Source organism: Diplotaxodon limnothrissa, linkage group LG7, assembly GCF_057381915.1.
Source record: "Diplotaxodon limnothrissa isolate DT_005_m linkage group LG7, D_limnothrissa_male_GT1.1, whole genome shotgun sequence".
Classification (NCBI taxonomy): Eukaryota; Metazoa; Chordata; class Actinopteri; order Cichliformes; family Cichlidae; genus Diplotaxodon; species Diplotaxodon limnothrissa.
Window position 1 is genome coordinate 45891082 of NC_140602.1, and position 15550 is coordinate 45906631.

The following is a 15550-nucleotide window of genomic DNA, read 5'->3' on the forward strand; positions in this document are numbered from 1 at the left end:
CTCCAAAACTACTGCAGAGTTTTTACCGTAAAGCACCTTGAGGCAACTGTTGTTGTGTTTTGGCGCTGTATAAATAAACTTGAATTGAACTGAAGAAGCTTACATTTAAAATAAATCACATTGTTTGTGCACTAGAAGACCTAATGATCAGTGGAATTATTCTTTCAGACAACACAGACAGTGAATGCAATCTCTTCCCACTTTACTACAACATCATTTAGAGTCAGTAGCTTATTAAAAAGGAGTAAATTCAGCTGAAACAATAATGATGTTTTATTATTCACCCTTACCTCTATCAAAAAATGATGGAGGTAAGAGGAAACAGGTGAGACCTTTGTACGAAAATAGCTGTATTGTCAGATGACACCTACTTATGGAAGCTCCTTTCCACCACTGAACAAAAAACCCAAAATTTTTTTTGCCATCTGTAATCAAAACTTTGAGATAGCAACTTAAAACGTTGACAAGCTTTCATAACTACTTGACTGAAGTTTCGTATTGGCTTTATTTATTTTAAATGTAAATATTGTCTCTGCCATGTCTTAGTGCTGTCCTGCACAAGAAAGGAATCTCTAACATTGGAAAAATATATATTTTTTTAGTCAGGCCAATCATTCTTTAAATGGACATATGGACATGAAAAGTGTGTGGCAACTCTACACAAGCACCTTTTTCTTTGAGATAAAACATACTTAGATCAAATAAAATGTTAACTTTAACTAGGATGCACACAACTGACAGGGTGACACTTTAAATCTGTGGCAAGTTAAAAAAAAAAAAAAAAAAAAAAAAAGGGGCCTCTTTACCATCAGTTCTGACAGCAAACCAGACTGAAGGCAAACTGGAGCATTTGAAAACATAAAAGCATGACAGGTCTTTTTATTTGGACCCTGACCCAACTCCTTTAGCACCAACAGATGGGAGAACAAAACTATACGGCTGACAATTCATTATCTGATTGCAAACACAGATTTTAGCCCCAAAAGGTATATTTTACATTTAGAAAGTTTAGGAAAGGGTTCTACATCTTTATGATGGTGAGAGCAGGCTCAAGCTTTAATAAAACACATTTTCTTCTCCCATTTGGAAACACGGCAGCCGGAGATTCCTGTTCCTGTCCTGATTAATTCCTGTGAAGCAGAGAAACTCTGAAATGTCATCTCATTTATCTGTGAATTTTTTGGGAAAAACGTTCAATGACAATACAAATGATTTAAAATATGCAAATATTGTCTGTTGAGAATGTCAGTCTGTTAGAGTAGCAGGAGCTGTTTAAAAAAAACCAAAAAAAAAACAACAAACAAAAACCCTTGTATGCGAGATAAAGACAATAAAATCAAAATAGAATTCAGACATTCAAATTATTTCTCTTGGACCTACAATGACCTTTGTTGCATTTTAGTGCATAAAGTTTTTATAGTCTCTACTCCACCATTTATTTCTTTTTCCAGTCCTCCAGCAAAATGATGTGCTCTTTAATGTATATGTTAAGTCTTTTTTTTGTACAATCCAAGCAGAGAGGTGCTGCTCTTAGAAAAAGTCCGATGCTTTCCGTCTTTTGGGAAGCTGCAGCAGATTGTCTGTGAGCGACGTGACGTCCTGAGAATTTGGAGTCTTTGCTTTGTTTGGCGTTGGCGTTCCCGAAGGAGTCGCCGGGCCCCCGAAGGGAGACTTGCATGCAGCGAGTCTGTGTGAGGGTGATGGGGTGTAACTTGCTCGCAGTGCTTTGTCTGTGTATTTGCTGGAAGTCCGATTTACGAGCCGTTGCAGGGCAGGCGAAAGGGCCGGGCTCAAACCTTTAGGCGTCAGGCTGCAAGACAAAGAATATAATGTTAGTTTCATTTCTTCAAGACTTCACAACTTTAATTCTGGTAGAAATGAAATGACAGACGCAGTGAGCATCAATACCTTGCAAGGTTCTCTGTGACTTTTCGTAACGCTTCCTGTTTCTTTGCACGGTTCTTAGCGGCAGCCTCGTTGGCCATCTTTAAACCAAGCCTTTCTCGTCTCCCTGGTTCTGGGATCTTTAACAAAAGGTAATTAAAGTCAACTATTTTACTTAAACAATTACAAATTAACCATCAATCCACCTGTAAATTCTCAGCACCTTAAAAGAAGGTCCATGATTCCTCTCAACATACGGGGTGTCTGATCCATCCAGACGAAATGGTGTGCTCTCGATCTCACCCCAGGTCATCAGAGGTGACTCAGCTACACCTGAAAAGACAAATGCATTAAGAGATCTAGTGCCAAAGCAGCTCCAAGCTGATTGTGGAAACAGATACTTTGGTATTCATGTTTTATCTGCTGTCTATCAAATACCACAATCGCTAACAATGAGAGGGGGGGGCTTGATTTTTGGCAGCAGGCGAAGCGAACAGACGAAACGTAGTCACATCACGTCTTTGATAAGGAAACAGTTCAATGTGGTAAACTTTTAATTCTTTAGCTGCCCCAGTCAGATAATGGAACAGGTCTGTTCTATGCAAAGCACAATAATAAGATTACTCACCAGGTGCAGGTGAAGGAGTTTTTACGTAACCATATCCATTCATTGATGGGGATTCATGTGGGATAAGCTCTTTCCCATCAGGACCTACTTTACCCTGTTTGAACTACAGAAACAACACAACATATGTTCTGCATCATCAAGAAATCCACTTTTTTGCCTCCCCTACCTCCATTTGAACAGACTGGCAGGCAGTGCAAGCACTTCATTCAGAAATAAGTGGCACATAAAGGCAACGACAGTCATTGTTTTAAATACAGTATCACATTAACAACACCTACCTGTGCATTGAGAGCTGCTGCCTGCTGAATCTGGCTCTTGTTGAGAGCTTTGCTGAATGGGTCTCCAACAAAGCGAGTGTTCTTGTGAACCACCTCCCTTGGTTTCTTGAAGATGGCATCATCATCTTTAACACCTGATTTTAAAAAAGGAAGAAAATAATAATAATTGTAGAACAAAATAAAAACCTCACTCACTGACATACACAAGTGAATTTAGCCAATTTTGCAAATTCACACAACTATCGACGCTCGAGCCTACCCTCTGGATAATACATCAAGGCATTCTTGGCTTTGTACTCCCAGGTCTCCAGTCCAGCTTTGGTGCATTCGAGTGCTGCCTTCTCTACTGACGGTAAGGCAAGGTTCTGCTCATGACGCTGGAAAACAATCACAAGCTTTTATAAATGATTTGAATGCAGCCAAGAGGTAGGATCTATTAACACTCACCTAAGTCTATTTGGTGACTCAGTTTAGCATGTTTTAGGTGAGTGGTTTACTACTCAGGGGCAGGGATAGCTCAGTAGGTAGAGTGGTGGCCCCATGATAGGAAGGTCGGGGGTTCGACTCCACTGAACGGCTACCCTGAGGTACCCCTGAGCAAGGTACCGTCCCTACACACTGCTCCCCGGGCGCTGCACTGGTGGCTGCCCACTGCTTCACTGGGTGAATGGGTTAAATGCAGAGGAACTATTTCCCTATGGGGACTAACACGCACACTTTACACTTTTACTTTACTCGACAAGCCTGTTGCTCTTATTTTGAAAGACTGTGAAACAAAGACTCCTGTTAGGAGTCTATCTTTAGAATAAGGGACTCATACTCATCCTCTTCAACTCCAAACTCTTCTCAGAAGTTACACTACGTCACACTAGCTTTACCTGGTGGAGTGACTAAAGTTTATTTACATTTATTTTGTCTTTTGTTTTTTTTTTTAAGGAGTTCTGCACAAGACTGTCTTGGTAAAAATCTTTATAAAAGCAATCTTCTGTTTGTACAGTAGCATCTGGGAAATAGCTTCGTGTTCTTGTTTATTGGCAGCTGACAAAGCTTCTGGGTGCACTAATGTCACCTTCTGGTGGCACAAGTCTATTATGTCATACCAGACATGAGTTTCTTTTTTCTTGTTTTAAAAAGAATGGAAAATGCTGTTTATCCTTTAAGACAAGAAACAGCTGCACAAAGTATTTTTTTAAGCAATGTAACTGCTATTAAAGGGGGGAATAAATCCTGAGTATAATTTAATTAGTTAGTATATAATTAGTTAGTATATATACTAAGTGAATATATAATGCACCTCTACCAGAAGGAAGTGGTATTAATGGTCCTACAAACTGTTCGCTGACCACCATGCGATGAGCAAATAGAAGAAGCAACACATTAGCTTCCATTTGCTGGCAGATAAAAGGCGTGTGGCACATTCAGATGCGATGCTACTATATAAAACAGGGGAAACATGCAGAGCCAAAGAGGACTACAGCCTGAAAAACAAAACAAAAAAATCTGGTTCACCGCAAACTCCACCAGGTAAAGCTAGAGTGAGCAATCTCAAAAAAACTGTTTCTAGTTTTTGGTGAATAACAATTCTAGTTTAAATGGTCATCCCTAACATACGTGCTCCACATCGCCACAAATTATGAGTTTAAGTCTGTGGGAAACTAATGCAATGATTTAAATACTTTTACAAGTTTTTGCGATAAATTGACACTCGTGAACATATGAAAGCCCCAGAAAACAGATCAGCACACCTGCATTTACACAGCTAACCATCCATACCTGTTTGAATTCAGCTTCAGCCTCATACAACCAGGCATGCTTCAGTTTCTCCTTGTCTTTTGCCAGATCCATTATCTGTTCAAAGGATGCATTATCCTCACTGGTATTCTTAGCGAGGAAGCGGTCCAGGCTGGGCAGATTTTGTTCTTCTGTGTCGTCAGCCCTCTTCTCTAGAAAAAAAGAAAAAATACCAATAATTTCTCATAGTCGATCAATTTAGTGCCAAACATGTTAACCACTAATGAGAAACAGAATGGTATACAATATGGGAAAGCATGTAAATGTCAAAAGAAGGATTAACAGCGAGACGTGGATGTGAAGCTTTAACAAATTACACATTTACTGCATGTCGTTATGTGTTCATCACCCTGCTTACTTACCTCCATCTACAGCTTTAGCAGAATAAGTGGAAGCAGGGGATCCCAACTGGCCCACTGGTGTTTCAAAGCTAGCAGGCGTCACATCTTACACAAACAGAAGAGAAAGAAAAAATTTGAATGAGAAAAAAAACACCTGTTGAATTCAAGTATTTTATCATTAACAAGTATTTTACTTGGAGAACACATAATGTCTTATTTAATTCCACTTCACTCACATGGTGCAGAAGACTGCGGTGTAGATTTTGTCAACGAAGATCCGTATCGGATGGAAATTTCTCTCATCCTCTCCAGGTCTCCATTTTCCTCTGCTTCAAGATATTCCTTCTGTGCCTGCAGCTTTGTCACATCTGGGAAAAAGTCCCTCTGGATAATTTTCTCTAAGCTCTGTCAACAAAAACAAAACACAAGCAGAAGGTTAATACAGAGGACATATTACCAGGAAATATGGGCTTATGGCACATAGAGATGTGTTCAGATGTTTACATACACTCATCATGGGCATGGATGTCATGGTAATTTTAGTCTTAATTTTTTTTTTGAATAGTTTGTTTCCATGGTGCAATTACTGCACAGTACACGACTTTAATCAATTAAAAAATTAACAACAACAAAAAAACAAGAGTGTACACATTTGAATTCACTTTGGATTTTCTCTAATTCAAACAGGGTTAGATATATGTAAACAGGTTCAATATATACACACACTAAAATCTTTTGAGTGTTGCTAAAGGTTTAACAAAGCCAAAACAAGGGCAAGGACACAACAAGGACAAAACTTTGTGTAACTGATCACGACTGACTACAACTGGTATTTTCTCTTCACCAGCATAGAAAGGATTTGTTTGACTGTAGTCACTGGATTGACCAATACTCAGAACAATGGGAAGGTCCAGTGAACACAATGAAGATCTAAGAATGAGAAGTTTAGATTTACACAAGTTGCAAAGATCTCTTGAATCCATTTCTAAACAACTGCAGATTACAAGATCATCATTTCAAATAACTGTACGTAAAAGATTAACAGATGTGTCACCACTTTGCAGAGGTCTTAAAGAAAATCCAAACTGTCAACCTCAGATGACAGGAAATTGGTTAGGCTGTTCAGGAACAACCCTGTAACCACCAAGGCATAAAACCTGCCATGAACTGAAAACTGCTGAAGAAAAAAAAAGTTTTTCCACTCACTGTGGACCAACTGGGAGCTGACCAAGAAAGAAGCCTCTGCTCTAAAATCGATACCTTTAAAAACTCGACTTAAACTTGTTGCTGCCCACATGGAGAAGCCAAATGCCTTCTGGAGAAAGGTTTTATGGTCAGAAGTGACAAAGTTTGAGCTCATTGGCCACAATGTCAAGAGTTACATTTGGAGGACTAAAGGTGAGGTTTCCAAACAGAAGTTACGAAGGTAATTATGGTTCTGTGAATTCCCAGAAGACTGCCAGTGACAATAAACAATGCAGCTATGTCTTCTTGTGCTCAGTGCAGGTTGAGATTTCATATAAACAAAGTCAACTGTGTGACCTGTAGGCTACCTACGCGTGTACACCATAAAACCCCCCCGGTACCCTACATCCGATCTCTATAAATGTTCTTGCACTGAGATGCTCCAAGTGAACTGCATGACTGGCAGTTATCTGGGAGTTCACAGAACCGTGGTAACTTTTGTAACTTTAATTAGGTTTCTTTCCCTCCTGCCTACAGAAGTTGCAGTAAACAATGAAGATGACTTATACTAGCAGTGTCGTGAGGAAAAACTTACTGGTCAGCCAATGGCAGAATAGTTGAAGCTTGAGTGGGTCCTGAGACCAGATTAAGTCAGGTGACCCTAGCAACCGTGTAAGGCACTGCCAAGGATTCTGCTGCACAGATTTCCCCTCATGGAACACCTCGAATTACTGCCCAGGCAATGTTCCTGGTAGTGTGGCAACTAATATCTGAAGAGACTTTTTGTACATCTGTTTTACTGTGTCAACAATCTGGTGGGAAAGCTGTTTTGGCAGAGCTTTTCCCTTTTTCTTACAAATATAACATATAGCCCTGCTCTGAGCTTAAACTCTGAGTTGCCACAGTATACAGACACACAGGACCCCACTCACCAGACTGAGGAGTGTGGAGAACCAGATCCTTGATGGCCATCTAGGTCCTATCAAGAGACCCTGTGGTCTGACTGCCCCACTGTGTGAAACAGTAGCATTATTAAAAGACCCTCTGGATGGCATTGTGGCAATGGGCTGTGTGCTCCAACACAAGAAAATTTGTAAAACTTGTGGACTGCGGTTAAAGCCACGTCTGTGCCAGGAACCAAATCAGTTTAAATGAACTCTAACAATTCTTCTAAGAAGAGTGATCCAATATCCAGCTAGATTTATTTAGGGCTTTTTGATAGCTACTTAAGTGTCTCGTCGTGGTGCAACTGGTTAAACAATTTTTAACCAAATATTTTCGGGGTATAAGCATGCCATTACCATGCTATTCATGTAAATTTAGTAACTTAATCCTTACTTGAGCAATTTGCTATTGCACTTTCATATCGTGAAGTACTGTCATAACAAGCACCTTACTTTAAACCTATACGTAGATTTGATAAGTAAACACGTTTTCCACACTGACTGCATAATATTTGGAGCTGTTATACACTTCTATGTCTGTCCAGACTAGTACAATAAAGTATTTAGTCTAAAGAAATGTAGCTGTGTTGTACATTACCTGCCTGCTAACTTACAGTTGTTAGCTAACACAGTCGCGCCTGTCTATGTCTGCTATTATTTACCTCAATGTATTCCTCCTCATCCAGGACGTTTCTCTTCAGCGTTCCCTTCTCCTCATCCTCTGGTTGCTGTTGAAGAGCCACTGTTGAGACCGCCAAAGGGACGAGAGTCCCGGACAGTGCTTTCCTCACGCTGGCGCTGCCCTCCATTGTGGTCCCTGTTAGCCTCCTAGCCAGATGGCTAAATAATCTTCTACTACAAATAGCGACGAAAATTAAGCTATTAGAGGGTGTTTCTTTCAGTGGGTTAACACCGTTTAAATAGTTAACCAACAACGTAAAAACCCGATACTTAAAAATGCCCAACGCCACCAACTCTAACACATTAGCTGACTTTTAGCCACCAGCGTACAAACAACGCACAGCCGAACAATTACGTCACCGGAAATTTACGGCTTCGCTAGAATTTTCCAAAATAAACCCTGAAAGCCAACAGCGGTTTGATAGTTCGCAGACCTTAACTTAAATTAAAAAAAAAAAAAAAATATTTATATATATAATTTTTAAAAAGGCTTTATATAGTTTTTGTTTCATGAAATACACTTACACTCCATTTACAGTACAGAAGACAAACTCTAGTGTCATGTCTCACAGTGGCTTTACAAAAGCACAAGACCTTCACATGTGGAGTTTTTAGTGCCTAACAATTTAATAATTTTTTTATATATTTATTTACAGTGTAAACAATTAGTCAGAAGTGATTTAAACTTTTGAAACATTTTCATGCCTGTCATCACCAGAAACGAACAACATTTTGTGGGAAAATTTATATTAGACATACTAAACATATTAATGACTTCATTGTAATTTTCAGATATAGCAAACCATCCACTGAGCCATGTTGGACTCTTTGGCGGGCTAGTTCTGACCCCCTGGTCGTTTGTTTGACAAAGAAATGCTAAAGAAATCGATAAAGTAAGGCGTTAAAATTCTATTAAAAAAAATAAAAAATAATAATAATAATACCGTAATAATAATAAGTTAGCTGCGTTTTCTATTGGTGGCACAAAAAAGGCATTTCTTCTTTTCTTAAAAAAATCCCCAGACAACTGTATTTTTTCTCAAGGACACGTTTTTTTTTAACAGTCTGTGCAAACTACAACAACCCATTTACAAATTCAAGGTTTTACTTACAGTAATAGTATCAATACATGCCAGGATTTTACATATATGGTTACATATAAGAATTATATGTTACATATAGGTATATGCAAACTATTTTGATTGGATCACACAGAGCCATGCAAACTTCTTTTTTTTTCACTTTTTTTCTGTGTTTCCCACAACAAATGAAAGTCTTTTCTGACGTCTCCACTTGGCTCTTCTGTTTTTAAACCAAACCTGATTGACAGAAAAGAGGCAACATTGTTGAGCTGTCATTTTATTAAATTCAGTATCTACAGTAGTCTTTATTCACATTTACATTATTAGCAGACCATCATATTTAATAAAAACAATTATGTGATGCTGCAGTGTTACCTCCACTCTCTCTTCTCTTAAGTGAGTGCGCTGTGCGAGTTTCTCTCTTGTGTTCACATCTGGGTACTGGTTCTGCAGGAACAGCTCCTCCAGTGCGTCCAGCTGTTCCTCAGTGAAAATGGTCCGGTGACGCCGGGTTCGCCTCTGTTGACTGGGTGACTGCTCCTCCCTGTGAGTGTCTCCCAGCCTGCACGAATCTGAGAGGATTGCTGGGTTCCAGCCATACTGACAAGCTGCAGGGAGGAGGTCTGATTTAAGGTTGGGGGAGCAGAATCAAGCTCAACCACAGACAAAAGCGGAAGGTATGGTCCTACCTTCGTGGATGAAGTCAGGCTGGAGTATGTCAGCACAGTGGGAGCAGTAGCAGCAGCACAGGCAGGCATGATGAACCGCCTCTGTTTGGCCTCCAGCAGGACTCACTGTCTTCTCTTTTAAGCCAAGACCACTCGCTCCGTAGGACCGTTTATCTCCACTCCTGCTCGGATACTTCAGGATGTTCTCAATAGTAAAGGGGAACTTCTGCCTCTCCATCCTGATCAGTCCACCTCCAAAGAGGTTTCAGTGAAAGCTCAAAAGCAGTGGTGATCACAGGTTATTGTGACACACACACAGAGGACTTTTCGAGCCTCAGTTGCTCTTCTCCTTCTCCTTCTTCTCTTTACAGCAGCGTGTCAAGCCCTTATAGTGAAATTGGGAGGCCAAAAAAAAAGAAGTAAAACCATAATCCCCCCCTATGGACCAGACACATAAAAACGGTTGAAACTTAATTCCTTGCTAATCTGGGCAGTTTTGTGAAGAGGTTAGGGAGGATGGCAGATTCAGTTAATCTCGCCTCATTCCTTTCTTCAAAAGAAATCAGATTTCGCTGCATAAAATGAGAAGTGGAGAGCTCCTAAGATCCTTATTGTTAAGGTTTTAGAGGCAAGGGGATTTCTTGGTATTAGAAACCTGGATTTAAAGATGAGCGTTCTTGGTGTGGCCACAGACTTGTGTATGCTGAGTCTGAGGATTAGTTCTTCAAATTCACTTCATAATGTCGCTTCCACGTATAGCTCTGTCAACAAACGATCCTGCATAAATTGGTATATTTATTTACACAAGCTGGGGCTACACTGTCAACAACAATGCAGACTTAAAGTGATTACAAAGTGATTAGGGCGCTGCAGATGATGGGGTGACTCATTTGGCCTGTGTATGTTTGCACACAGAGAGAGAAAATTCAGAGATATGGATCCATCCCAGTCGTTTGTATTCACGATCGTGCATCATGTGTCTTATCTTTGTGCTGCAGTCTTTTCAGTCTGACTTTTCTGACAATGTGCGCAGCTGAGGTAAAGCTATTACAGGTTAAATTCAGCCCCCCCACCACCACCACCTCCAACCCCGACAAATCCTGTGATTTCATACAAGGCAATACACCTTTTTTTTTCCCCCTCCCAGAGAATTAATGGATTTCCACAATCTGTCCTAAGCTCCCTTTATAAGCGCTTTTTGAAAACAGATAACAACAAACACCATCTCATCCTTTTCACTCGGGTTTAATAGCATCCAGATTGTTGATGTATAGTTTGCGCAGAAAGTGAGATCCTTATCTGCAGTTATTGTGGTTCTCAATAGAAGGAATTGTACTATATCCATGTTGGTTCAAACAGTTCAAAATTCATTACTGGGGATTACAACAATAAAGATCCATTTTATTGTTGTAAGCAATATTTGGTACAAGGAGTAAAAGAGAAAAGAACCACAGCCGATGGGTGGCAGATGAATTCTTTTCCGCATTTTTAGGAGATTCAAAAATAGTATAAAACTCTTTGTCTTAAGGAAAAATCTTGCTTGATATGCTGGAATTTATTACACTGAATATCACATGAATTGTACAATGTATTTTTAAAAGTGCTTTATAAATAAAGTATGTTGGTATGGTATTATAAGGTAGTTGTGAATGAATAACTGTTCAAAATAATAATTTCATAATCATAATCATTAAAATGGACCTTGGCTCAGCACCTCTGTCAACATTCTTCTGATTGGCTGCCTCTACAATACACAGGTGGACAGGTTGACTATCTCCAGTGCAGAAGGTCTGCAGAAGTCTGGGGAGGATGTATCTACACAGCATCAGATAGTAGTCTGTAGGATGGAAATCAACAAGAGGAAGCGCGTGAAGGCAGAGGCAAGGATTAAATAGTGGAGGTTGAAAAAAGTAGAATGTTGTGCAGATAACAGATAACTGTTAAAGTGCTGAAGGAAACTGGCAAGAAGGCTTTTGCTGTATCCTCTGGGCAGAAAAGCAAGAGACTTGGTTGTGAAAATACAGGAAAGTATTTAAAGGAAGGAGTTGGCAAAGAAAAAGTGGGATAATCGAAGAGATGAAGAGAGGAGGCAGGGGTACCAGGAGGCTAGGCGTATAGCAGCAAAGAGACAAGAAAAAGGCTTTCAAAGAGTTATATTTGAGGCTGGACGCTAAGGAAGAAGAAAAGGACTCATGAGAGATTGAACTGATGGTCAGGGTGATTAAGGACAGAGATGGAAATACACAAAAAAGTGAAGAGAGTGAAGGTGAAGAAGCAAAACATAATATGTGTGTCAGTGAGAGGAAGATGGGTGTAACAGTGAAGATGCAAGGAAGAGAGGTAGTGAAGGTGAAATATCAGGCTGTACCTGGGCTCAGTCATCCAAACCAGTGGACAGAGCACAACAGAGGTGAAGATAAGAGCGCAGGAGGGTGGACCGAGAGGACACGAGTGTTAGGGGTGATTTGTGACGGAAGGATAACAGCAATAATGAAAGGATGATTAGACGACAGTGAGACCTGCTGTGATGTATGGTTCGGAGACGATGGCACTAACAATAAGACGAGAGGTGGATCTGAAGGTGGAAGAGCTGGATGCTAAGATTGTCAGTGGGAGTTATAGAGGCAAGGTTGAGATGGTTTGGAGATTTGGAGAGGAGAGATAGAGGAAAAGAGGAAAACCATAGAGCAGATTCATGGATGTAGTGAAGCAGGACATGCAGGGGGTTGGTGTGACAGAGGAGGAGGCTGGGGAGACGATGAGATGAAGGCAGATGAACCCTAAAGGGAGCAGCTGAAAGAAGAGAAGAAGACGACACTGTCTGTGTTTTATGAGAAGACTGAATAAATAAACTAAATGAGGCGGAGGGTGAATGAGACACTGTAATCATTATAATAACTTCTTTTTTGTTGTGTGACACTGCATTTGAAAGACAGAGCCTGGAAAATATTAGTTGCCACACAGAATGTTGATTTGCTTGGATGCTTCTGAGCGTGTGCGCTCTTTAGGGTTACGTGTCACAGTCTTATATTTTAAATGGCTATTCAGACAGAAAGCGCGTGGGTGGAAAAAATGAGAAGATTAAAGGACACAAATCAAATCAGTGCACATCAGACAGGAGACACTGGATTATAAATACACCCACACACGGACTGTTGATAAACGAGCAGGGAGCTGTGCAAGGCAGCAGAACGCTGACGTGTGAAAATGCTCAGCTTCTCTGCTTGGTGCTTGGTGTTTGGACCCAGGCCCAATACCTCCTGCAGAAACAGAGATTGAATCAGGGCGACCGGGGGATCACACCCTCCTACTCTTTCTGTTTCCTCCTGAACTTGTGCAGAAAAAAAAAAACTGTAGACATAATGCACCAACAGGGAGGAGGAATCTGGAGTACCACTCCATTGTTGCATAAAGTATTTTTTAATTGCATTGCACAATGTTTTTCTTTATTGTGTTTTTAAAATATATATATTATATCCCCTCAAGGACCTGAAGTGGGATCTGGTGTTTAGTTTGTTTTGCTTCAAAATCATGGCGCAAGACTGAGCTTGCAAGAAAAAGATGGAATCAAAAAGGGAGTAACAGGGAAAAATTGCGCAATTTCTTTTTTTGGTCTGCTTTTTTCATTCTGCAGCTCAGGTTATAGAGACTCGCTTCCTCTTCACACTCATATTTACAATTTTATTCATTTCCCAAAAAATAAATAACAGCTAAACAGACAAAAAACACATTAAACAAATTAAAGATTCGATTTGTATCATTTTCATTTCATTTCACTGACAGCTCAAATGCACACATAAACAAAGACTTCAAGAGGTTTGTGCAGATGTTCTGCTCTTTATCACCTTTTTAATTTTTTTTTTAAAGGAGTGCACACTTCACTGTGGATTGATCGACACAGGCCCTTAAAAGGCCTTTTCAAGCTTTTTCCAGTCACCTCTGAGGACCTGTGAAAGCTGTTGTGTTAGATGTGCACTTTGAATTTAATCATACTCTGTGTGCGTTCATGTAGGGGGAGGGACGCCCCTCCAGCCCATGCTTCCAGTTTCACCTCTTACATTTGGGACACTTGACTTCAGCAGTTGGAGAAATCTGTAGCACAGGGGTTTTGGTTCACTTAATATTTTTTTTATCCCTGCACCTTAATTGATTACTCGTGTACTCAATAAAGACATGAGAATAAAAGCACTGAGTACCTTATTGATTGTGTTTGTCTATAACTGTGACTTAGATGAAGATCTGACAACGTTCAGTAATAAATGCAGAAATCCTGTAGGTTATATGCCAGGGTTTCCTTACCTTTTTGACTTTTGACTCCTTAAAATGAAATAAAGTCTACTTGAGACCCCCAATCACAGGTTAACCTATAGAGATGCCTCAGTATGGTGATGACATTAAGGAAAGCCTAGGGTGCCAAAATAACTTAAGTAAGTACATCATTAAATAATGAATGAAATGTGTCTTTAATTAATAAAATATTAGGTGATTAGCTCCCAACAAACTAAACAAAGAGCACTTCTAATCTCCCACGCTAATCTGAAATCCGTGTATGTATGACTTAAAACATAAATACACATAAATCCTACATGTACAGTTTTACAGTATATTTGAATGCAACTTTTCCAGCTAGGTAAATATTGTAAGCCAGAAATTAAGCTAACAAAAGCTCCGAGGACTGCCTTCCCACAGAGTCAGCCGGCATCTTTCCTGCCTTTATTGTAGCTGCATTTTCTTTTCTTTGTGGAAGTAGCTTGTTGCTTTGTACTGTGTCAACATTTCCTCTCTTGGGAGCTGTTTAGGTGCAGGAAAAGTGGCGAATGTTAACATGCACTTGACCCACAATGGCAGTCTTTTGTGCTTTCTTCATAACCACTTTAGAAAAGTGTGTGCCCTGCAGTGTTGACTTCTGAATACTAGAGGTAGTCTTCATGTGGTAAACTGTCTTAACTAGATTGTTGATTTGTGTATCTGTGGTTTTGCATATTTTTCTCTTCCAGGTGTTGTGCTTTTCTAATTATGTTCTATCATTTTATTATATTCTCTTCCCTTTTCTTTTTTCTTCCAGACTTTCCCCCAATGTGCCAGCTTTGATATTGTTATAATACACATTAACCAAGTAATAATAATAATAATAACGACAATTTTTATATATAGATATATATATATATAAGGGGTGCAACGATACACAAGATTCACGGTTCGATATTTTTTCGATACAAAAAAAAATGTTCATGCCTTTTTAATTTGTCATTTATTAAAATTATAAATATATATTTTAACTCAAAAGTACAGTTTTTAAATTTAATGTTGCTGAAACAACAAAGTAATAAAAAAAATAAATCTATCTGATTGAGGAATCACTCATCTTTGGAAAAGAGAGTTTATTACAGAGAAATGGTTCTTTCCAAAATAAAAGCTATACTATACGCTTCTTCTGGGCTATATTCTCAGCAGCATATTAAACATATCAGGTCCCCATAAGGAGAATCGTGTGCTAACGGCTGTCTAAATGACTCGGGTAAAGTTTGTAGCATGCTTGTTGTTTTTGTCTTTGCACTAGGATGATGTCAGAGTAAATGTGCAGTCACATTCGTTTTGTTCCCACTAGTGCTGTCAGCGTTAATCTGAAATGATTTTAACGCCACAACACGGCAAATCTCCATTAACGAGCTACTGCGGATCGCCCAGTGCGTGGGGCTGGACGGCCAACACGTTAACGAGCTAACTGCGCTAACGCACTAGCTCCCACCAATGTAATTGAGCATTGCGTGGCACATCCAACATACTGTTTTACTTTAGTCCATGACGCGCTTACCTTCAGGGTAATACGTCACATGAAAACCAAAATAATTCCAAACGCCAGATCTGAATGAGGGTGGGGGAGGTCCATGTTGCAACGAGAGCTTAACTTCTGTCACGCTAGCTTGCCCTGCGCTCTTCCTTCTGACTATGCTGTCTGTGTGGAGCGCTCAGTGGATCTGCGCTCGACAGTGCAGCCTAGGCGGAGTAGTCGAACGCAGATTCACTGAGCGCTCAACACAGACAGCATCGTCAGAAGGAAAATTGAT

The 15550-nt window shown here is 39.8% G+C and overlaps 2 protein-coding genes across 2 annotated transcripts; both read right to left on the reverse strand.

Moving 5' to 3' along the window:
* Positions 1-1373: 1373 nt before the first annotated feature.
* ess2 (ess-2 spliceosome associated protein) lies at positions 1374-8074 on the reverse strand. Its single transcript, XM_085358234.1, has 10 exons — positions 7714-8074; positions 5159-5327; positions 4944-5027; positions 4564-4733; positions 3050-3167; positions 2791-2924; positions 2513-2615; positions 2108-2217; positions 1909-2024; positions 1374-1810 (listed from the first exon to the last, which is right to left on the reverse strand). The coding sequence occupies exons 1-10, from the start codon at positions 7858-7860 to the stop codon at positions 1531-1533; spliced, it is 1431 nt and encodes a 476-aa protein (XP_085214360.1). The 5' UTR covers positions 7861-8074; the 3' UTR covers positions 1374-1530.
* An 896-nt stretch (positions 8075-8970) lies between these two features.
* On the reverse strand, positions 8971-9726 carry LOC146628959 (visual system homeobox 1). Its single transcript, XM_085358235.1, has 3 exons — positions 9504-9726; positions 9190-9422; positions 8971-9051 (listed from the first exon to the last, which is right to left on the reverse strand). The coding sequence occupies exons 1-3, from the start codon at positions 9718-9720 to the stop codon at positions 8971-8973; spliced, it is 531 nt and encodes a 176-aa protein (XP_085214361.1). The 5' UTR covers positions 9721-9726.
* Between the last annotated feature and the right edge of the window lie 5824 nt (positions 9727-15550).